The sequence below is a fragment of the Hyperoodon ampullatus genome, assembly GCF_949752795.1.
Source record: "Hyperoodon ampullatus genome assembly, chromosome: 1".
Classification (NCBI taxonomy): domain Eukaryota; kingdom Metazoa; phylum Chordata; class Mammalia; order Artiodactyla; family Ziphiidae; genus Hyperoodon; species Hyperoodon ampullatus.
In genome coordinates this window covers 228,090,045-228,114,229 of record NC_136914.1, presented here as the reverse complement: position 1 = coordinate 228,114,229, position 24,185 = coordinate 228,090,045, and the positions used below count along the sequence as shown (strand labels likewise).

The 24,185-nt window shown below is 50.3% G+C and overlaps 1 protein-coding gene across 1 annotated transcript in view; it reads left to right on the top strand.

The window, feature by feature from the left end:
- The window catches only part of TCERG1L (transcription elongation regulator 1 like), a gene marked incomplete at both ends in the record, with an annotated part of 202,101 nt that overhangs the window by 137,906 nt on the left and 40,010 nt on the right, over positions 1–24,185 (top strand). The window contains 2 exons of the mRNA XM_079713647.1: positions 7,348–7,502; positions 19,966–20,035. Of these exons, the coding sequence (XP_079569773.1) occupies positions 7,348–7,502; positions 19,966–20,035 (225 nt within the window). The remainder of the gene's footprint in view (positions 1–7,347; positions 7,503–19,965; positions 20,036–24,185) is intronic.

Below are 24,185 nucleotides of genomic sequence, written 5' to 3'. Positions count from 1 at the left end.
TGATGCAACAGCAGAGGAGGAAACACTGTGACTGTCCCTGGAGGCGGATTCTCCTGGACGCCCTGGCCCTTGGTCGAGATGGAGCCGCCCGGAAGGCATTTGTTCTGGGAAGATGGCCTGGGGTCTTGGACGAAGTTCTGATGTGAGAACAAGCCTCCTGCGGGGGCCACTCTCTCCGCAGGGCTGCCTGATGCTTCTGTGCTGTCCCCTGTCTCCACCACTTGAAAATGGGACCATAAGTTCATGGTCAGTGACTGAGGGCTGCCAGGCAGCATCTTTCAGAAGCTACACAACGAAGTTAAAGCAAGTGGGGTCTTCAGGGGCACAGGGGGATCCCCTTCTCCAGGCAGCTCCCACGCTGCCAGGGTCTTGGGGCCCTTCCAGATCCTGAGTCCCAAGCTGGGAGCTGAGGACCCGCGGGTGCTTCCCCTACACACATGAGATGTTCCTGTGGCTGGTCACTGCCCTCATCTCCAGCCGGCAGGTTATCGGGTCACTAAACGCACATTGGTGTCGGTGGGCGTGGCAGCCGGTGGTGCCCGAGCTGGAGACCAGGCTTAGAGGGTGAACAAAAACACGCCAGTGTGTCCTGCGCTCTCAAGACCCCGCTAAGCCTTGACCTCACTTCTGACACAGGTTGTGTGGTCCACCCACATGGAGTGGTTCTGCAGCAACAGCTGGTGTCCCACAGGTCAACCCACCTGACACTGTCAGACCCACAAAACTACCGCCTCTTCAGATGCTGAGTGAAAGTCCAGGTTGTCACCAGTGCTTCTGATCCACCGGCTCTAAATCAAGGTTCGAAGCACCTCCTTCTGTGTTCAGTTAATTTGCTAGAGCGGCTCACAGAGCTCAGGAAGACCGTCTACTTACTAGGTCATCGGTTGTTACAAAAGGGTACAACTGGGGAGCAGCCAGATGGACGAGGTGCACAGGGTGAGGTATGAGGAAGGGGCTCAGAGCCTCCACGGCCCCTCCAGGCATCACACTCCCCAAATCTCACATGTTCCCCAACCTGGAAGCTCTCCAGTCCTTGTGGGGTTTAATGGGGCTTCATCCCATAGGTAGGATTGATTAAATCATTGGTCGGTGGTGACCGACCCAACCTCCAGCCCCTCTCCCCTCCCCAGAGGCTGGGGAGGGGACAGAAGTTCCCCACCTTCTAATCACAGGCTTGGTCCCCTGCTCACCAGCCCCCTTCCTTAGGGACCTTCCCAGAGTCCCTCACTGACATGAACTCGGGCGTGGAGGAAGGAGCCTGGGATGTAGGTAAGAAGACGCTCCTCCCACCTCGATGCCTCCTCCCTCCTCACTTGGGAAGAGGTTAGGAGCTCTGTGCAGAAACGGGGACGGGGACCAGATATGCATGTCTGGGCGTAAGTCACGCTATCCCAGGAGGGAGAGTGGGAGCGAGGTTTCTACTCTCTCTTCCTCGAATCTTCGTGTCTGCGGGCCCCAGTGTGCCTCACCCATCCTGCCCCGTGAAGCCGGGGCTGCTCAGTCCTTCCAGGTCAGCCCTTTCCCGGGGACCAAGGTGGGCAGAATGTGGACAGGGACCGAGAGCCAAGGACGCAGAGGTGCTGCCTTTTCAGTTCAGAGACCTCGGCCCTGGGGATGTGACCCAGGGAATGTCCTGCAGATGGGACACTCCTGCTGGGACAGGGCGCTTGGGGGCAAGCAACAGGTGCAGAGAGGGACCGAGGTGTGTCTGTGTCGGGGGTGGCAAGGCATGTACCCCTCTCGCCACTGGGCTGAGATGGACGCTTGGAGAGAGAAGCAAAGACGACTTCCATCTTGCAGAACCCATAAACGTCTGGATTTGCAATGTGAAGGTGGGCACAGGGATCCTTTTGTATCACACACCAGCAATCCCCGCTTCCGTTGCTAAAATCCAGATCTCCATATAATCAGGCTGCTAAGTATGGATGCTTTGTACCGGACCTAACTAACTCTGATGCACTAATTATGTCCTCTGGGATCTGCGGACAGTTAAAGAGAAGAGGGAATATGGCAACCATCCAGAAACTTTACAGCGTGATTAAAGCAGAGAAACGTATACGTATTACTTAAAATGTGCATAAAACGATACATAAAATTAATTTTGCATGTCACAGCTGCCTTGGTCTAGTTGAGACCAACCGTAACAAGTGGATAAGCAGATTTCTCTTGGGGAATCATGTTTATTTACCTGGCCACCAGCTCTTTGCTTCAGTCCCACACGTGTCCCTACGGCACAGGAACTGGGTTTTTTGTAGCCTAGATATGAACGTGTGCCGTGCTAATTGTTGCCTCTCCTCTATCTCCCAGGTAATAATCCCCTATTAAGTCCCTAATTAGCTCCTCTCTTCCCTCACTGGAGCGGCTCAGTGGGTGGTGAAAGTAGGAGGCTGTGAATGTTTCCTGCACTGTGGTCCTGGGCACTGGCTCTTCCCCGCGATGAAGGTGTGGTGTGGGCATCCGTGGACGCAGCCCCAGGCGCTTACAGAGTCAGTGCATCCCCGAGGCAGCAAAGGTACAACACAGACCCATCCAGCGTCGGGAGAGAATTGGCCCAAGTCCATCCCCCAATGGAAAGCTTCTTTCTTAATAGCCAGGCTTGCAGCCAGAGGGGCAGGTACCCAGGAAACTGAGATACTGAACTGTGTCCACCTGATAAAGAACATCTGGGGCCTCGCGTCAGGGGGACTTTTTGGAGCCCATGTTTCCCTGTGTCTGAGTGTATCCGATTCTTCGGGGAAGGACACCTGCCCAGCTGAGCCGTCTGCCCTCAGCCCAGCATCAGGTGGAGGTGACATCTGTCAGCATCTGCCTGGGCTGAAAGTTGAAACCCCGTTGCTCTTCATCCCCCAGCAGCACAGGACAGGGCCTGTTCCCCGCAGCCAGGGGCCGGGACACCTTCACTCACCTACTTCCAGCTGCTTCTTATTACCCAGACCCTGCCCCTGCCGACCAGAAGCTTCTCATGTCCGGCAGGCCCCCGGCTCCAGGACCTCAGGATGCCCCCCAGAGCCAGTGGGAGGACTGGGGTGTGCTGAGGCTGGTCTCTCACAGCTTTTGGGGGGTTGGCCCGGGGCTGCTCTCTCTGTGCCCATGGATGCATGACCACCTCCCTGTCTCTGTGTCCGAGGCTGCCAGCTCCTCAGTAATTCTCACTGAAATACCCTGTCCCCTGTGGGAGGGAGTCACACGCCCCGGACTTGCCCACGTCGGCAGATCCTAGTTGCTACACTTTCTCAGCAAGCGCATCACTCCCTGGGTCCTTCAGCTGCTGTAGCGATGACGTTGCCGGGTTTGGTGGGACCAGGTCTCATCTTTGAAAACCCAGAGTGCAGGTCTTTAGGGAAGAGGGAGGTGGTGGGGGAGGGTGGCCCATCCCAGACACCACCTGCTGCCTTGCTTTTGGAAGGTCTTCCTGAATACTTAGTCCTTCCTCACCTTTGGGGTCTGTCCTGAGTCGGGGTCCCCAGAAGCAGCACCCCGGACAGCGCTCTGGGTGCCTGTGAGTTACCAGTTACCTGAGGAGTGATTTCCAGGGAGGGGGCAGTGGGGACGCAGGGCAGGAGGGGGCTGGGCTAAGCGAGGTTGTGGTCTCAGCTGGAGGCCAAGCCTTGGGTGCTGTGGGCCATGAACACCTGGATTTGTCTCATGCTTTCATCCCCTGGCTGTTAGGGGAGGCTGCCCTGGGGTGGGCATGGTCTCCAGGTGAGGCAGTGACCCACTGAGCACGACTGTCCGTAGCCCAGGGCAGACCAGCTCAGGGAGCTGGGGGGTGGGTGTGCCTGCCTGTAAGGTGGATCCACGGGGAGGGCACCGACTTCACTATGACTGGAGCCCTGGACCGAACTGGAAAATTAGGAGAAAAGAATAGAAGCTAGAATACAAGTCAGAAGGGATTTAAGAAATCACCTGGGGCTAGAGCCTCGTCCACTCATCTTTTAAAAATGAGGACACTGAGGCCCAGGAGAGTGAATTCACTGTCTGAGGTGTTGAGACACAGAGAGAGCCGTCCTGGAAGGCAGGTCTCCATGCCCTTGGGCTCCTGGGTGCACACCCCGCGCCCCCAGCTCCCCACTATGACTCTTAGAGGAGGGAGTAGACCAGTCGGCTGTGGGCGTGAGGCTGCTGGGGGCTGGGCTATGAAGCCCAGGTCTCTGGTGTGCGCGTGTCTGTGTGTTTATGGGTGGTGGGGACAGGATGACTTCCTGCCAGGGCAGCGGCACCTGTCAGGTGTATCAGCTGCAGAACTTCGTTGTCCTACAAGTGAGGTCAGGGGTCCTGGGGTCCACACAGCAGTTCTTAAATTTTTAAGTGTATAGACAGGGGTGCAGGGAGCCAAAGATGCTTCTAGAAGTTTTCACTCAGGCCAAGTGAAGTCAAACATAATGAAAAAGAAAATTCAAGCCAGACTGTTACAAACGTAGCCTGGTGGCTGCCAGGAGCTTTGGTCTTGGAGCAAATCTTTCCAGCCACAGCCCAGCCAAAGAAGGCTTCAGAAGCCTGCATGCGGGTGAGGGGCCAGCTGCTTTTGTGCCCCAGACAAACCTGATTTGATGCGCTCAACAGGGAGGGAGGCGCCCGGTGGGACCTGCCGTCACCCCGGTGCTGCTGCGGGTCTGCTGGCCTCTTACTTGGCATTACCTGCATTCTCATCCAGTTGAAGCTGGAAACAGCCTGCGTTCGCAACAGGCAACCTCCCCCAACCCCACGCCACGGTCCCCAGAAGCTAACATGTGCTCAGTGTTGCCAAGAGCGCAGCTCCCAGACCCACCAGGAAGCTCTCCATCACCCACCGGAGCCGTGTCCGAGAGGGAAGGGGCCACAGGCCCCAGCAGGGTTTATGGTCCCTGCTAGCCCCGAATCCTGTTTGAGAGCGGAATTGTACATAATCTACAGCACAGCATAATTACCTGCAGCTTTATACTCAATAAAAACGTCTTATGCCAGCTGAGTTCTGCACCAAAAGGCACGCAGCTTCCTCCAGGCCCCGAGAGGGTACCTCTCCCCTACCTGGGCTTGCTGGGGCTGGGGGGGATCCAATCCATAGGCAGGGATCTTGTCCAGTTTGCCAGCGTTGCCCCTCGACTTCCAGCCCCTGTGGGCCCATGAGCCGCCCAACGTCTAATAAAGGCGGGACTCTCATGTCTTGCCTGAATTTTCCCACAGCGGTGAGCATGTCAGAACAACACAAATCTCCATTCCAACCCCCGCCTATGCAGATGATGGAACGAAGGCCACAGAGGGTGAGGGTGGCTCTCAAGATCACCTGAAGGTCAAGGGCAGGTCTAGAGCTGGAGGGCGCGTCCACCAAAGAGGCGGGTCGTGGCCTTCCACCTGGCTGACCAGGCCAGCAGGGGCCAGTGCTGTGGGCACAGTGCTGGGGTCTGGGTCACTGCTGGAGGGATGCAGGCCCGGATGCTGGCACCCAGGACGGAGAGGGGCCAAAGGTGAAGCGCGCTGGGTCGTCTACCACAGACTCAGAGATTTCATCTCCACAAATCTGTCATCTCATTGCTCTGGAGGTCAGAATCCAACACGGACCCCACGGAGCTGGATCCAGGTGTGGGCAGGGCTGGTTCCCTCCGGAAGCTCCAGGCAAGGATCTGTTCCAGGCCTTCCCAGCTTCTAGAAGCATCGGCATTCCTTAGCCCTTTCCTCTAACTTCAAGGCGAGCCGTGGAGCATCTTCCAATCTCTCTCTCTCCCTACCCACCTACCCCAGGTGTGTGCGTGTGTCTGCCTGTCTGCCTGTCTGTCTGTCTTCTGCTTCTGTCCTCACACCTTCTCTGACTCGGACCCCCACCCCTTTCTCTTATGAGGACCCTGTGATGACACTGAAGCCACCTGGACAGTCCAGGCTACTCTCCCCATCTCAAGATACTAACTTAATCACATCTGCGAGGTCTCTTTTGCCATGTAAGGTAACATTCAGAGGTTCTAGGGAGTCAGATGTGCACCTCTTCGGGGCCATTATTCGGTCCACCACTCCCATGAACCTGGCCTGGCCGGGTAGTAAATCAGATGGACCATCTCAAGGTCATTTCTACGAAGGGACCTGGTCTGTACAGAGTTTCCCTAACATGAGGCTCAGCCCCTGAACATCTGTCCAGCCTATGGGAAGTGGCCGGCTGGGCTGAGCATGGAGATTCAGGGTGGAAATGATTTTCTCTTTGGGAAGCAGAGTAGCTTGTGCTCGCTCAGATCCAGAGAGAGGGCAGACACCCATGTGTGTCTGTCTGGTAAGGCCGGAGCTGGTTGCCGGGAGCCCTGGCACTGCCCAGAAGTGTCCCTGATGGGTCTCCCCCCAGAGAGGAATCAAAGGTCAGAGGGTTTCAGGTCACGTGGACTTGTCCTGCCCCTTTCCGCAGCTTCTGAGGAGCCCGAGGGGAGTCCTGGAGCTTTCAGGGCCCTCAGAGGTCACTGGGGGAAGCTGAGGTCCAGGAAGGGGGGAGGCCTTGCCCAAGAGGAATCTTCTGGAAGGCCCAGACCAGAAACAGGTACAGAGCTCATTTCTCTGCACAATCACAAGACTGGTCACAGGACACAGCCAGAGGCCAGTCTGGTGGCCTTAACTGGCCTTGTTTGCTGGGGTACCTTGAGGCCAAATCTGAATTCCTGTGTGCATTCCCACGTTACAGACATATTCCTAAGGAAGGAAGCTTTTCCTTTCTTTAGTTTTTCTTTTCTTCACTATTTTTTCCTTTGTAATTTTTTTCTCCTCCCTGATAACCTTTCACAGATAAGAGGTCTTAAAATTTCGTATTATTCCTTTCGGAGATTTTAGGATCCTACATGTGAAAACACAAAGCTTAATTCCTTGCTCTTCTGAAAACAAACCAGGACTGAGCTGAGGCTGAGGCTGATGATTCAAGCAGCCCATCTGCTAGTTCTCTGCTGGAGAGGGGTGAGCTGCCCACCTGTGTGGGCCTCCAGGGCCTGGGAACCCTGCCGCATGGGCAGCTCCCAGTCGGGGAGGTTTACTGGGCCCCACGCTCCATGTTACTCGGTCCCTGGATCCAGGGCCAGAGCGGGAATTCCACTAAAAGGAGAGAGCTGGCCTACAGGAAGAGCTCAGACCTCCTGGGGTCTGGTTAAGCCGCCCACTTCTCTGAACTTTGTGTCCTTACCGGTAAAACGACGGTGAGGACACTGTCTGCCTGTGAACCAAATGAGATAACATATGAGAAATATCTGTGAATCACCCCAAAAGCCAGACATTGCTACTGTCATTCATACTTTGCGTAAATAACCTTTGCACATGTGTGGATTTCAGCCCTGAAGGGATTTTTGAGTTAGGGCTCATACCAAGGGTCTTTGAGGGAAACTTAGAGGAGTTTCTCCATTCACACAGGTGTGTGGTCTGGACGGGCGATGACCGGGTTTTCTTCTTCAACCCGACGATGCAGCTGTCCGTCTGGGAGAAGCCGATGGACTTGAGAAACCGCGGGGACCTCAACAGGATCATCGAAGACCCTCCCCACAAGCGCAAGCTGGAGGCGGCAACAAGTAACTAAGAGACGGGCCCTGTGAACCCAGTTTTATAAGAGTCTAAACTGTACATTCCCAATGAGCATGAAAGGAAAGGACAATTTTCCTGGTTATTTGGCAAATTGATTTTGAAGGAATTGTGTTCCCTGTTTCAGAATTTAGTCATTAAGTTTTTATGGTGCTTTCTGCAGAAACACTGATCCTTCCAAGGAGGTGGCTCTGGCTTTCTTTCTTTTTTTTTTTTTTTAGTTTATTTATTTTGTATACAGCAGGTTCTTATTAGTTATCTATTTTATACATGTTAGTGTATATATGTCAATCCCAATCTCCCAGTTCATCCCACCCCCTGCCCCTGCTTTCCCCCCTTGGTGTCCATACATTTGTTCTCTACATCTCTGACTCTATTTCTGCCTTGCAAACTGGTTCATCTGTACCATTTTTCTAGATTCCACATAAATGCATTAATATACAATATTTGTTTTTCTCTTTCTGACTTACTTCACTCTGTATGATAGTCTCTAAGTCCATCTACGTCTCTACAAATGACCCAATTTCATTCCTTTTTATGGCTGAGTAATATTCCATTGTGTATATATACCACAACTTCTTTATCCATTCATCTGTCGATGGGCATTTAGGTTGCTTCCATGACCTGGCTATTGTAAATAGTGCTGCAATGAACATTGGGGTGCATGTGTCTTTTTGAATTATGGTTTTCTCAGGGTATATGCCTAGTAGTGGGATTGCTGGGTCATATGGTAGTTCTATTTTTAGTTTTTTAAGGAACCTCCATACTGTCCTCCATAGTAGCTGTATCAACTTACATTCCCACCAACAGTGCAAGAGGGTTCTATTTTCTCCACACCCTCTCCAGCATTTGTTGTTTGTAGATTTTCTAATGATGCCCATTCTAACCGGTGCAAGGTGATACCTCATTGTAGTTTTGATTTGCATTTCACTAACGACTTTCTTTTCGCATAAAGTTACTAACCTGGGGAAGCCCTCTCATCTGTCAGCCACTCAAAACTTCCTTTCCAGCACAGACATTAGCCTGCATTTAACTTTTTTTTTTTTTTGCTTTTAAAATCTGTTTTCTACTATCAAATTAGTGTGTGCTGGTTAAACATTTTAGAAAATGCAGAAAATTCTCACTTTTCAAGCTCATCCATGGTGGTCATTTTGATGTACTAATTCCTGTTTTTTTTTTTTTTTTCTCCAGCATTTAATTTTTGTTCCAAATGTCATAGGAACGCCCCTTGAGACCACATGTCACGAATGGGAGCACGTAACCCTTCCTCCTCACACACCCACTTCAGAGCTTTGTATGAAATCCATCCGTTCTTTATTTGAAGGGATGCTTGATTTCAATGGAAGTGCATGTGGAGAGGAGAAAGATTCTTCTCAGCCGTAGAGGAATCGGGTGCTTGCAGACAGTAACTGTTCCCAATGATGCCCCAACAAATCTCGTATCCCCAAGAGTCAGAGGAGAACACTTAACATTTTCAGAAAGGATCCTTTCCGATTAGATCTCATACATTTTTAATCAGCTGCTGTGTTGGGAAAGGCCCACTCCCTGAGCACATGGGTTGAAATAGTACTGGCTTCACTGGGGAAACTTGAGATCAGTGGTTCTCCCTGACTGACCCGCAGAGCTTGGCTGAAAGGCCAGGAAATAGGATCTTGACCCCTTGAAGAAGTGTTTGTTTTATTTTTGTTGGTGTTTTATTGGGTTTGCAGTGATATTTTTGATTCCGCCTCAGGTGGGGCTAACACAGATGACAGAGACCAGCCCCCATTTTTAGTCAGAGCCAGAGGTATTTGAATGGAAATTTAGGAAAAGGTATCATAAAAGTTTTAACATTTTTACCAGTGCTAAAAGACATGGGAAAGGTTGCTCTTGCAAAGCTGGTAGCAGTTTGCTAGGATGGAGAGATTGACACGGTTAATAGTCCCCCTCACTTAAGATAAAGAGTACACCCCCCCACCGTACCCGCCACCCCACCCGCTGCCAAGAGTCAACTCAGGTCAACTGATGTGGAGAAAAAGGAATGTTCTAGGTGCACATCCAACTGAGTCTGTAACACTGAACTGTGCTCAGGGGCAGTAAGAATTGGGTTTGTGATTTTGTTTCCTCCTTTGATTAAGTGGCATCCATTTTTAAAAGGGATGCTTTGCATGCTGAATGGAGGCTTGAACCAAAAACCCCTCACAGACACCCATATCCCAAGACCCTCACTCTGGAGCAAGAGAGAACAGCACACCCGGGGGGGGGGGGGTGTCCTGAGACCTACAAACCTCAAGGACAGTTGGGTGCAGTTTTTGTTTTTTGTTTTTTTGTGGTACGCGGGCCTCTCACTGTTGCGGCCTCTCCCGTTGCGGAGCACAGGCTCCGGACGCGCAGGCTCAGCGGCCATGGCTCACGGGCCCAGCCGCTCCGCGGCATGTGGGATCTTCCCGGACCGGGGCACGAACCCGTGTCCCCTGCATCGGCAGGCGGACTCTCAACCACTGCGCCACCAGGGAAGCCCTGGGGGGCAGTTTGTCATAGCCATGATGTTTATTTTCTTGATAGAGGCAAACAATGCAGGCAGAGTCCTTGCTCCTTTCTTCAGCTGTCATTCTTGGAGATAATTGGGTGCTGTTTCTTTTTTTTCCCCAAGGCCTGGAAGGAATGAGAAAGGAAGGCACGCATTAGCAGTCAGTGTACAGTTGTTGGCCTGTTTCTCTCCTCTGGACCAAGTGGAGTCAGGGCTGCGAGAGCAGAGAGGGGCCTGCAGAGTCCCCCACTGAGTCTTCTGCCCTTTCGAGGCTTGTGAGGACTGTACGTGGAAGACAGCGTTAAAACAGTATCAGGCATATTAGAAACGCGAAGAGTTCATTTGAGCAAAAATCGATTCCGATCCCGCAGCACCAAACTGGACGTGGTTAGCGCCTGGGAAGGCTGACCTAGTGACGGTGCAGAGGCGGAGAGAGGACATTACCTGATGGGCGAGAGGTTAAGCCCAGCCTGCTGCCCAGACTGGGCCTCAGCGTGTCCATTGATTTGTAACCTGGAGGCTTCTACTGGCTTAGATGTTGGTCCAGTGGCCTCCTTGTGTAATTAATTGCAACAAGGACCTGAATTATCTGGGTCATAGATCATGGCTCCACTTCACTCTGCTGACCTGAATCTCATTTTACACTTAAAAAGGTGGAGAATGGAACCTTAAATCTAACAGACACAACCGGAAATACCTGATTCTCATAGATTTAACATATCAAGTCATTTTGTCTGCCACCTTTATAATGGTAGCCCCTTAACTACTCTATCTAGATAGATGTGTGATTATAAACTTACAAGCAGTTACAAAATGAGCTTTAACCTTACTTAACTCTTGTAAAAGAGGAAGACACTGCCTTAAACCAGTGTATTTTAACCTGAATCTTAAAGATATGCAAATGACCTCAATTCTCAACTTGCTTTTGCAGAGTAGAATTGGCATTTAAATGCATTACTTCTAATTTCCTAAGAACCACTCACCGCAATTGTTCTGTTTGCTGCGAAACAGGACAGGAAGTATTTCTGGAGGACTAATTAGCAAAGAGCAGGTGGAGTTGATGACCTCAGGCCACCAGCAAGGGACGTTTTTCCCTGGCTGTCATCCATCATGACTCATTCAAAGATTTGACCCTAATTATTATAAGAACCAGCTCTAGAAGATATTGTTCTCAGTGTAGAATTTTGTTTTTCACATTTTGTTCAACTATGAGTCATTATAGATTTGAATATTAAAGCCTGTTTCTCGCCTGAAATGGAAGCATTAAACATTCCAGTTGATATTGATTATTTTTCAATAGGCAAATGAAATAAATGAATTTGACAAAATCGCTGCCACATTTAACTGCTAGTAGGTTTGAAGGTGTGTGTGTGTGCGTGTGTGCGTGTGTGTGTTTGTGTGTACTAGGAATGTCAGCTGTGGAAGGGGGAGCTAAGAGTGTCAGACAACTACAGGGAAAAGGATACAGAGATGCCAAGAGTGCTAAGCAGTTCATCATTCAGCAGATAAGGGAAAAGTCGCCTTTTTTCCATTCTGTTTTCATTGCTAGGTTCAGATGAAGGCCTGAATTATTTTCTAATTATCTTGCAGCACATCCAGATTTTTTATGTCTCTAGCAGACACACTGTTAATTGGGAATAAGTGCCTGTTGAACTGATGTGAAATGCCAAGTACCAGCCTTCACCCCTCATCCGTTCTATGTCCTGATGTTCTCGGGGCTGCTACAAGCTCTTCAGTGTGGAGGGTACCATACTCATGTGTGTTTTTCCGCCAGCTTCAGCATTTCTCAAATCTCTTAGAGGCTCAATTCTTCCACTGTATTTACCTGCAGCACCAAAGACCTCTCTTCTGAGCAATGGGTAGTGTAGACTGAAGGAAAACTGAAAGTTGTAAGTTCGCATTTTATTCGGGGACCTACTGAGGACTATAAGCCAGGGGGACAGCCTCTCAGATCGCTCTGACGATCTGCTCCAAAGAGGTCAGGGAAGAGCCAGGGTATATAGGAGGTTTTGTTGAGGGAAAAAAAAACAACATTTAATGGAACGTCAAAGATTACAGCTAATCATAAAAACCAGACATCTCAAGTGAACGATTCTAGTGCTTTTCTGTGGGAAGATCCAAGAGTCCGGGCCCATTGAAATCATTCCTTAGACATGCATCTCACCTATCTAGGGCCAGTATCCTGCTTTTCTCCATCCTGAAGTCCCCTCAGGGCTCACCATCAGGACAGCTGCTGTGGCTGATGGCTTGTTAGCCATCAAACAAACATTCTTTGTTGACTGAAATGGCAGGTGACCTCTTTTTTTGTCCCAGGTAGAAATCTTCCGGCAGTCTGGCTGAGGCACCTGCTGCCTGGTCACCTGCACCGTCCACAGCGGGGTACCGTCCCTTCTGCTGGGAGGGTTTGGTGCAGTCCAGTGGGGTGTATCAGAGGGTGATCAGATGAAACGCCTGTGGGCCCATCCTCTGGGGTGGAGGAGACAGGAGGCGGGGACAGAGATGAGGAGGAGTATCTCCCAGCCTCTCTCTCCTGCTTTTCGTCTCCCTCGGGTGCCTCCCAGTGGATGAGGAGGACAGGAAGCGGCGCTGGGGTGGGGGGAGCGTTGGGGGGGGCAAGAAGTGCTGAGGGGGGAGCAGGGAGGGAACCCTGGAGGGAAAAAGGGGCGCTTGTTTCCTCATGCTCACCGCAGCCGCAGGAGGTGGGCGCCATCCACATCAGCTTCCTTTTGCTGCTGTAACACATCATCACAAACTTAGTGGCTTAAACCAACACCAATGTATTACCTTCCAGTCCTGGAGCTCAGAAGCCCAGCTTACGTCTCACTGGTGTTGTCGGAACTGCATTCTTTCTGGAGGCACTAGGACAGAACTTGTTCCCCTGCCTCTTCCAGCTTCAAGAGGCCACCTGGTTTCCCGGGCTCCATGGCCCTGCCCACCCGCTCCAAAGCTGCAGCAATGCATCTTCAGCTCTTTCTCTGGCTGAGTCTTCCGCCTCCCTCTTCCACTTTCCAGGGTCCTTGTGATGACCCTGGGCCCATCTGGATGTCTGAGGCTCACCACTCGTCTCAAGGTCGACTGGTTAGGAGCATTCATCACCCTTGCCTTGCAACCTAATATATTCACAGGTTCCAGGGATCAGGATGTGGACATCTTTGGAGGCCATTATTCTGCAATCCAGCATCTTTATACCTGTTTTTATGGAAGAGGGAATTAAAGAAAGGAGATCAGCTGACATGCTCAAGGTCACACGTCTACCCAGTGGGGGACCAGGGTTTGCACCCTGGAGGGTCTGACTCCAGACCTAAGGAAGGGCGGCCTCGCCAGGCATCTTACGAGCATAGGATAAAAAGGAGCTCCTGGTAATCATTTTTCTCCCTGTGCCTGACACAGGACAGTCAGGCGCGGGGAGCCTGGCACTTCCACGTGGCAGGAAGTCACTTGGCTTCAGCTGCTCTGTAAACATTTCAGTCGTTTATATTCAAGACAAACTTACATGGACAATGACATGCATTTCACCAAGGAGGACATGAAACTGTCCCTGTGAGTAAACCCAGCTAGGACTTGTGAATGGGTCACGTTCCCGAGCGTTGTTTGCCCAGGGACGGTGCACTGACCTCCACCTCACAGTGGGACCAGGTGCCCGGTACTCCAAAAGACCCAGGACTGCTGAAAACACAGATGCTGGGTGTTCTCCAAAGTGGCAGAGATGTGCCTCATTTGTTCATCCGCGAGGACTCAGGTGGATGAGAGGGGCTCTCCCCACGCAGAAGTCACGTGCCCCGGCTGTTTGGGAGGAACCCCGACCATCACCTGGGACCTGTGTCCCATCCACAGCCCGACGCCACCTGGCAGCCTCGCCCACGCCTCCTCTTTGCACAGTGAATGAAACAGGTGGCTTGTTATCGCCATTATCAGCATCGGTGCCCACACTGGTCAGCCCCGGTAACGGGACCGCAAGTGAGGGAGGTGAGTGGAGACAGGTCTTCCTTCCCGAGAATCGCTATTGACAGAATGTACCAGGCAGCCTGTGATGGGAAGGGAGGAGCCGGACGTGCAGGCGCCGTGAGGCCTTTACGATGCTCTGTAACACTCACCTTCTGTTTGCTGGACGGGCAGGGCCAAGGATCATCCAGGGTTCTAGATGCCACCCTGAATTAGTACCGATAAAGGGGTTATGTCCTGTCTCTGTGCCTTCAAGACCCAGGACTGCTAAACAGGTGAAACAGGAGCAGCATTTTTCAAAGCAGTTTCCCCGGAACTTAGTGCTTCAAGCTGCCCTGCCCTCCTGGCCCGGGAGTGAGGGCTGTCGTGCCGGTGGAGCTCGGACGGCCCAGCCAGGCTTCCACCCGGGGCCGTTTTCCCCCAGCGTTCCAGGTGGGCCGAGTACACGTTCTCTTGGCAGGGTTCGCAGGTCACAGTCTCAGGAGCTGACGAAGGTTTCAGCTCAGTGCTGCCTCATTGGGCAGGCGACCCACTAGGGGTTGATGACTCGCAGAGGCCAGGACGGAAGCACCACATCACTTTGCTTGCCAGGTTCCCAAACTGCCTTGTTTGCAGACACCTCAGTGAAAGGACCGGACTTTGGCCGGAGGGGCCATCCCACTGATAGGACGGCCCCATCTCGGCCAGCACTCCTTGTGGGCCGTGAGCATTTCCAGGGGTGGAGAAACTTGGAGGTCTTGTTCTGCTGAGCAGCCTGTGCATTGCTTGACTATCAAGACTATATAACCCGCTGTCGGTCTTTTCAGCCAGATGTTTGCAGACGCCCCTAGAACTTCCCGAAGATCTCAGGTCACATGCTTTGCTCACGTGTGTTAAGGTGAAAGCTCATCTGTGTTAAGGGCGTACGGCTCCCCTGGAAAAAGCTAGTGAGTCTGGAAGCGGAGGAGTGGAGCCCGCTCAGGTGATGGACGCGACCCCAGCCTCGGTGACCAGCACCTGCCGTTAAGGGGTGAACTTTGGATTCGCACAATTCACAGGCCGGAGCACCACTGTTCCTAGATCCCTGGGGGCAGCTACAGCCCTGGACTTTTCCAAGTTGCATCTGCCTGGGGCACAGGTGTCTGCCACATACCAGGGTTCTCCTCTGAATGCAAACATGCCCTCCCCCAACAAATCCACTCCTGCAGTTCTCCAGCAAGTTTAACCAGACATTGTGCCTTCCCTTCTGAGAGATGGCACTGAACATAATAGGGGTCATCACCTTCACTTGCCCAAAGGAAGACATTTGTCTCACAGACTCAGAAGAGCTTTGACCACCTGCTCCAGCCTCACTGTATGCTCAGTGCCTTTTAAAAAAAATGTACATGCCTTTCCTTGCCGGTTAAAGGCATAAAACAATAAATTTTGAAAATAGGTAGATGTTTGTGAGTATGTATTGAATATATTTTTAGTAGAACAGCTGAGGAATTGACATGCTGCACTTTCTGCTTTTCACCGTTGTGGGTATCTTTCCGGCTCCCCGTGTCCTGAGCCCCACTCCCCACATAGCCCATCTCTCTTCTCTCTCTTTCTCTCTCTTTCTCTCTCTCGGCTGGATACCCATGACTCTTTCCAGCTGGTGGGCTTCTAGGTCATCTGTTTATTCATGCACACACAGAATGCTGATATGACACCTTTGTACACATATATTTATCTTAGGAGCATTTTTACGCGTACTTTTCTTGTATAAATTCATATTACTGGAATTGCCAGGTCAGAAGGTACATGCATTTTATTTTGACAGATATTGCTAAATCGTCCTCCAAAAAGATCAACCAGTTCACATGCCCACTAATAGATTCTGCCTATTCTCATAAGCACTGTAGATCATCCAATCTTAAGTTTTTAGACCCATTCATTGTGTCAGTTGGCGTTTCTTTAATTGCGAGTGAAATTGAACCTTTCACCTGGTTGATTGGCCATTTGTTTGTTCTGTATTCCTGTGAAGTGTGTTTGTCTTCCTTATTGAATTATACGGAATCCTGTAAATCAAGGAGATCAATATTTTGTCTATAGTGTGATTCCAATATTTTTCTTTTGATTTTTTTCATAAAACGAATTGATCTTGAATTTTTTTTCTTACTGTGGTAAAACATGCATAATATGAAGTTTGCCTTTTTAACCATTTTTAAGTGCACAGTTCAGAGGCATTTATCAATAATACCTTCACAGCATTATGTAACCATCACCATTATTTCCCATCTTTTTCCTCCCCCAAAACAGAAACTCTAACCATTTATTGATAAATCCCCTGGTAACCTCTATTCTACTTCCCATATCTATAGATTAGCCTGTTCTATATGCCTCATGTAAGTGGAATCATGCAATATTTGTCCATTTGTGTCTGGCTTATTTCACTTAGCGTAACGTTTTCAAGGTCCATCCATGTTATAGCCTGTGTCAATGCTTCATTCCTTTTTATAGCTGAATAGTATTCCATTGTAGGGATAAATCACATATTGTTTATTGATTCACCTGTTGATGGACTCTTGGGTTGTTTCCACTTTTTTGCTGTTGTGAATAATGCTCGTATGAAGGTTGGCATACAAATATCTGTTTGAATCCTTGTTTTCAGTTCTTTTTGGTGCATACCTAGGAGTAGAATTTCTGGCTCACATGGTAATTCTACGTTTAACTCTTAGAGTCAAACTTTTACCACAGCAGCTGCCCCGTCTAGCATTCCCACCAGCAGTGCACACGGGTTCCACGTCCTTCTCCATATTATTTGTCAACACTTGTCTTCCTTTTTAAAATTCTTCTTATTATTATTTTATTACCATCAGAGTGTGTGAAGTGGTACCTCATTGCGGTTTTGATTTCCATTTCCCTAATGACTACGTGTTGAGTACCTTTTCATGGGCTTTTTGCGTGTCTTCTTTGGAGAAAGGTCCATTTAAGTCTTTGCCCGTTTGTAACTGGGCTGTTTTTGTTTTAGTTGTTGTTGCTGAGTTATAGGAGTTTTATATATATTATGACTATGAATCCCTTATCAGATATTTAATTTGCAAATGTGGTTCCCATTCTGTGGTTTGCTTTTTCACTCTGTGGATAGTGTCCTTTTATGCAAGAAATTTAAAATTTTTTATTAAGTCCAATTTATCTATTTTTTTTCTTTTATTGCCAGTGTTTTGGTGTCATATTTAAGAGACCATTTTCAAATCCAGCATCATGGCTTTTACCCCTACATTTTTGTCTGAGATTTGCATGGTTTTAGCTCTTACGTTTAGCTCTTTCATCCATTTTGAGTGAATTTTGGTACTTGGGCTTTTTCAGAGATGGTTGCTGTCAAATTCTTTTTTTTTTTTCATGTGAATGGACCATACTTTCTTTCTTATTTCTTTGTATGCTTTGTAGTTTTTATTGAGATCTGGACTTTCTGAGTGTGATGGTGTGGCAGCACTGGAAATGTGATTCTCCTGCTCCTCAAGGATTTCTGATTCCTGCTGGTTGAGGGCTGGAGCCGTCCATTTGTGACCTTTCCAAACTAGTTTGTTAAAATATTTATTTATTTATTTGGCTGCACTGGGTCTTAGTTGCGGCATGTGGGCTCTAGTTCCCTGATCAGGGATCAAATCCGGACCCCCTGCATTGGGAGTGCAGAGTCTTAGCCACTGGACCACCGGGGAAGTCCCTCTAGACTAGTTTTTATGTGCGTATTCCTTGTCACTTTCAGTCCCGGAGAACTGAAGTTTCTGTTCCGTTATCTCTGAGGTCAGCTGAAGGACAGCAGCCCCTCCCCGCAGCCAGCACTGCCCTTGATGTTGAAGGTCCCAGAGTTCTCAAATACTTGACTCCAGTCACTTTTCCAGTTCAGCAGCTGTTTTCGTGGAGGGACGGACCCAAGAGTCCCCTATTCCACCGTTTTTCCTGCTATTCCTTTGGTCTTGTATTTTTAAAGGCAGTCAAATTTGTGTTTTCCTTTATGACTTCTGAATTTTGAATCTTGATCAGGAAACTTCACTCATGATAGAATTCTTCAAAATGAACAAAAACACTCTAGAAAAGAACCAACATCTTTATAATTGTGTGACCTCATTTAAAACCATTATTTCTTCAGTTTTCCTGTCTTGCCTTTGGTCTCGCCGAGTGTGTTCTGTGCGGGGTGTGGGGAAGGGCTGCCTCGTCTACACCTTATTAAATGTCTTGATGATGATGTCTCTGCGTATCCGCCTGAAGGACAAGCAGACAAACACAACCCACTCCTTCTTCAAAACCCAGCCAGAGCCAGTGGGGGCCAGGAGGAGCATCGTAAGGGAGAGTCCCAGCTCCTATGTGGAGGGGTGTTGGTGGATCTGGGGGCTGAGACGGGAGAGTGGGAGCGAGGGTAGATCCAGGTGGAATGTGCTAAGATGAGGGGCCCATGGGACACGGAGGTGGAGAGCCGGGCAGAAGCAGGGGAGGTACATGTGCCTTCTGGGGTCACAGCAGAGAGGGGATTGACTGTCAGAGCCATGTATGGGCGCGTGGGGAGAGAGCATGGGAGTGAAGAAGAAAGCCCGTCCCCTCCCCGTCAGCTCGGTCACTGCAAAGGTCTCTCTCTAGATCGCTGGTTCTCATCAGGGGCAGGGGGTGGGGTGAGGCTCTGTCCCTTGGGGGACATTTGGCAATTACTGGATACATCTGTGGTGGTCACTACTGGGAAGGGCACTGGGTGTCTTGGGGTCAGAGACCAGGGATGCTGCTCAACACCTTACGGTGCACGGCACGCCCCATCATCCAGCCCCACGTGTCACTGGAGCCAAGGTGGGGAGGGCCCCACTGGAGAGCCCTGAAAGGCCCACCTGGGCTTGGGCTCTCGCCCAGGGAGCGCTCACTGGTCCCACAGTGCTGTACTGGGCAGGACCCGCTGTGGACGGGCCGTCGGTGGGAAGAGGCCACCAGAACCCACCCCTCTCAGCTCGCTGCAGCCCCACACTGTGCACCGAAAGCGAACCGGAGAGTAGACGGGGGTTGGAGCCAGAGCAGGGGGGCATTACTGGGATTTCAAACCACGCATATGGAGAGTTGTCAGGTTTTATAAAAAGAAAAGGTGTGGAGGGCTTTGCAGTCGTGGAAATTCATATTTTTTCCCATAAGCTTCACATTCATTATGAGCTCATTACAGAGCCTCCTCAGGAAGGACATGGGTTCAAGCAGCCCTGGGGGACGGGGGCAGTGGGTGAGGACGTGGGGCACGCACTGCAGAGCCCAGGACCCTGCACCTGTGCCCACACAGGATGTGGTTATGAGAAAGTGGTTTCTTGGGGATGACAGACACAGAATAAAAAGCAGGCAAGGAGGCAGTTGTGATGCCAGGGAGTATTTGGACATCATTCAACCTGCCAGCACCAAAACAATGATGCTCTAGAACCATCTTTATACTCATTTTTCCTCTTTCCTTTTGGAGACAGATATGAAACACCGAAGCACCTTTTTACTTTTTCATTCCGAAAGCTCATCAAACATTTATAGGGCCAACCTCTTCAGGATGTAAGTAGGGGACCCGGCTTCAAAATCAATTTAGCTTTTAGAAAGCAGACATGTAGACAGCAGTGGTGGGCATGCCGCATGCAGGAGAAATTGGGTTGTTCATTGCAGGAGACAAAGCGGGGAGTCCAGGTCTGTGGTTCAAGCACAAGAATGTGAAGGCAGTGTGGCTAGCAGGGCTGGTCCAGGGCCTAAGTCCTGTGAGGGGTGGGGTCAGGTGGACACCCCTTCCTCCTCCAGCCCTTCTGGAAGGTCCAGCAGCCTCTACACAGCCAGCAGCTAGAGATGACTTCTCTGCACCAAAGCACATCAGATTTCTCTTCTGCTGAAATATGAAAGGAGTGCACCCTGAGAGCGTAGTTACAGGATTTGAGGACCATCTTTAAGGGAAGTCTGTTTTCTTAATTTCAAGATGAGTCTGTTTGAAAGTGGTGCTTCCCAACGGTTTGTCAAAGCCACAGGCTCCGTGTTAACAGGTGAACTTGGCTTTCTTTCAGCCAAGCCCGGCGATGGATCAAGTTCCGAAGATGGCGGGGAAGACGCACACGTGAAAACCAAGAGGAATCGGTAGGTGGCCGCGTCCTTCCCTGTGCGTCTTTCTCCGAGGGATGATTGGGTGGTGGAGAAAGAAGAGGGATCCCTTTGACTCTGTTGACTGAGCCAAGAATGGATCCAACCCCTAAACAGAGGGCAGGAGGTCCCAGGTCTGTCTTAGCAGAACCTGCTCTGGGTGCCCAGGGTCTACACTGGGTGTCGTCTCCCCTCCCCGGGCCTCCCCGGGGCCACGTTCACCCCAGCCTTGCTTTGGGGGCCCCGAGGAGTGGCAGAGCACCGAGGTGAAGGTGGTGCCGTGCGCTGGGGGGGCGGCGGGTTGTGCGTCTGGCAGCCCTGGGTTGGAGGTCCAGCTCCGTGTCTTGCTCGCTTAGTGACTTTGGGCAAAGTAATTTCACTCCCACATCAGACTTCTCATCTGCAAAGTGGGTGATGCCCTAGTGACATGTTGCCCGTGTGACTTCCTGTGGCACCAGGAGAATAAGTTCTCCATCCAAGTTTGCTTGTTATGATTTGGTTGTAGCCACAACACGGGAGGGAGGGAAATCCGCCCTTCCTTTCAAGCTGGGGGCGGGGAATGGTTGTTCCCGCTTTGGCCCTCCTGGAAGGCCCGGTCTGTGGTCCCTTTCCTACTGAGTTTTATGTAAAGGGTAAAATTCGGGGTCTGTGTGTCCACGTTCCCAGAAGGGGGAGGTGGGAGGCACGAGGCAGGGAAGGATGAAGGCGAATCTAAAAAAGGACCCACGAGGCCACTTCCTGAGCCAACGTGGTTCCGATGTCCCGGCGGGAATGGCCCTCATCCCAGCCTAGCAGTGCATTCAGTCCTGTACCCGGTGCCTATTTATCAGCCCCCATCATGGGACACCCAGGCCTGCGGCAGGAATCCCTGAGCAGCTGTCAGGATGTTTGCACTGTGCGTATTTTCTCTTTAAAAACGTGTGCCTTAGGAGAAATACTTTTGCAGTAACAAATGTTCGCAGTGATGAAGGAAAATGCAATCTTGACTCAGAACCTGAGCCCGTTCTCACCTCTTCCATCCTTGCCCTGTGGCTTCCTGGTGAAAGACGGTGGGAGAGGAAGGGAGACAGGAAGTGGAGGCAGGGCTGGCAGCCAGGGGTCAGGGTGCCTGTGGAGACACAAGCCTACAGAATTAGTCCTAAGTGGGTACATTATTCCTTTTATTTCAACACCTTTGGCCTTTTTCCACTGTGCACCCCTCACAAAACTATTTCACTGACCAGGGCCCAGGTATCTTGTCATTTTAACTGGTACCAAGCAGACACCACAGAACTTTCTGGAAACAATGCAGGGAAGGGTAAGCAGTGTCCTTCCCAAGACAGGAAGGCAGTCTGAGTGGAGGGTGGGTTCTCCTTCCGCAGGTGAAGGAGACCAGGGGCAGCAGTTTGGCGGGACCGGGGGCTCCCTGCGGTGCTGGAGCAAGGCACCTCCCGCCCAATCGCCCAGGCCTCTGTTTTTCTGCTCCCCATATCCTCTGCTTAGACAGTCACTTTTGGGGTCAAAGGACACTTGTGTGGGCCACAGAGGATAGACACCAAGTGTCTTCACTGGGGACCAAGGGCTCCAGGAAAGGAAATCAAGCGTCATCTCTTTATTGTTATGTTCACACCCTGGTTGTCAGCTAAGCCAGTCTCTGTGATCTTTGGATAAATGTATATAATTTTAAAAACAAGGTGAACTTCCTGAGGCACAAGAGAAACAACAATCTAGCCATTACTGGATGCATTTTGAACTCTTGCAGGAGGGAAGTCTCAGCTAGCTCCAAAGGAGTGGGGATGTCTGCCTATATCACCCAGCTTTATTCGTTTTCCCATGAGACTGGCCCCAAACTCTGAACACTTGGCATTTAAATAATGTCAAAGCATTAGTCTCAGTTTTCATCATCTGAAAGACTTCTTCCATGACTCAGCACTGACTTTGAAACCAACACGGGTGTTTGCATGAAGCTTTTGGCCATCATATGATTCAAAGCCCCCTTGGCCCTCAGGTGCCCAGGCACCTGGCTCCCGCCATGGTTCAGGCCTCGGTCCCTGGGTCACTGTGTTCTGCCACTGAGATCCAGGAGGAAAAGGTTTCAACGGAAGTTGGGGGCGCTGCACTCAGGGTCTGGAATGTTCCGTGAGTCCTGGTCATTCACTTCTGAGCCGCTTTGCAAACTGTGCCCACTCTAGGGGAAGCTTCACCCTCGTGTGGCTTTTTCCAAAGCTTTCTCCCAGCCTGGACCTGCGTGCCCCTTGCTCAGAGCTCTTCACTCGGGTGCATGGACACCAGCATCATCTTGGCGTTTTTGTCCTTTTGGGGAAGGTTGTTGTCAGTAAGCCCAAGGACTCCTCAAGCTTCCAGCTGCTTTAGTAGACGTTGCCTAACTAGTAAGAGGCCAGGCTCCAGAGAACCTGCCAGAATCAGTCCATTTTGACCTTCCCTTTTGTATACATAGTGTAATTTTTCACAAAAAAAGCACTTAAATGCTTCTGCAAATTATGACTCTTAAGCGGCCATATCCTGGCCTCTAAACTACAAGGCACATTTTGGACACTGCTCTATGCTCCCTGCATATTTTTCACACCCTGGCCCAGTTCATATACATTTTGAACATTCTTACACAGATGGGATTAAATCAGTTGTGCATATGATTCAGGTCCAAATGATAACTTTTCCTAAAATTCCCTGGGAAGAGAAATATGTCACAATGACAAGCTTTCAAATTACTCAAATATTTTCAACTACCTGGTAAGCGCTGTTTCAGATGACTTGTTATTTACTGTTTAATGGAATGTGTTTGTGATGCACGGTAGTGCGTCTTCCCTGGGACCGGAAAATTGATTGTTTGCATCTCCCCTTTGTGTGCAGTGCCCAGGGGTTCTGCTGGTTTCTGATGTGTAAGTTGTTTATAGTTCAGACCTGCTTTTCAAATGTGCTGTCTACTTAAAGAATTTAGAATTTATTTCAAATCATTGAGTTGAGTTATTTGAAGGATTCAGCAAAAGTATGTCATTTGGTTTAAAAGCCAGAGTGAAATTATCACTCTTTACAAAACCCGTTAGTAAAGAAACTGTCAGTGGTACGTACGGCTTCCAGCCCCTTCACGAGGTGCCAGTTTTTGCCAGTTGCCAAGTCAGGGGATTCCTGCTAAACTAATGGTTTTCTGTAGCATGACAGGGTGCAGTTACTTTTTTGAGTTTTTAAATATCATCGGCCCCACGGCTTTGGAAATGTATTTATGTTTCTAGGCCATTTGGTACAGAAGCCTTTTACGGTAAGTGACTAAAAGAAATCTCTTGGCTTGGAACATTGTTTATTGTGGTAGCTCGTAAACTTCGGGGAAGTCCCGTTGATGGCCTTGGATGAAAGTGGTAAAGTTGACCTTCTACAGTAGGTGCTTCCATGGAGTCATATACAGCCATGGCTGGAGACACAAGAGCATGGAATTAGCAAAAGTGCCCTTGTGGCATTTTTCTGCTTTCCCCAAATATGCCCTCTGTTACTTTCCTCTTGACAAACCAAGGTGACCAAGTCACACTGAAAGCATGTCCCCTGGACCAGGCTGCATCTTTAAGGATTTGGGGGCAGCCTGAGGAGGTAGTCCCCAGCCCCCATGCCCATCTGTGACACCGAGGTGCCCTCACAGAGCTGTGAGGCTATGATCCATCCACCTGCAATTCTGCATCCCACCTGGGGGCCACCTGGGGCAGGGGGCATCTGTCTAGGACAAAAAAAGAATACAACCATCCAAAAGACAGAACAAGACCAAACAATCTAGTATCTGGAGGTTTTGTAGCTGCCACCCCTGAGCCTGTCCCCAGATCAAGCCCACACACCTAGAGAGAGTCAGCTGTGAGAGAGGAGAGGAAACACTCTGTTCATAGTCAGATAGCTGCTGCTGCCCGCCGAGGTGCAAAGGCAAAGGATGGTCAGTGAGTGTGGGCAGCAAGGAGGGGCCGGCATGCTGTGCCCTGTCCTCACATGAACTGTGAGACCAGCTCTTTCACTTCCATATACATGATTCCAGAATCCCAGAAAAGTTAGCTATTGAGAAAGTAAGAGCATGGCTCCTCTGAAATGCTATAAGGTAATGCTAGAAAGTATGTGAATCCAAATTAAGATTGCTATAAAATTACATCTTTGGGCTTCCCTGGTGGCGCAGTGG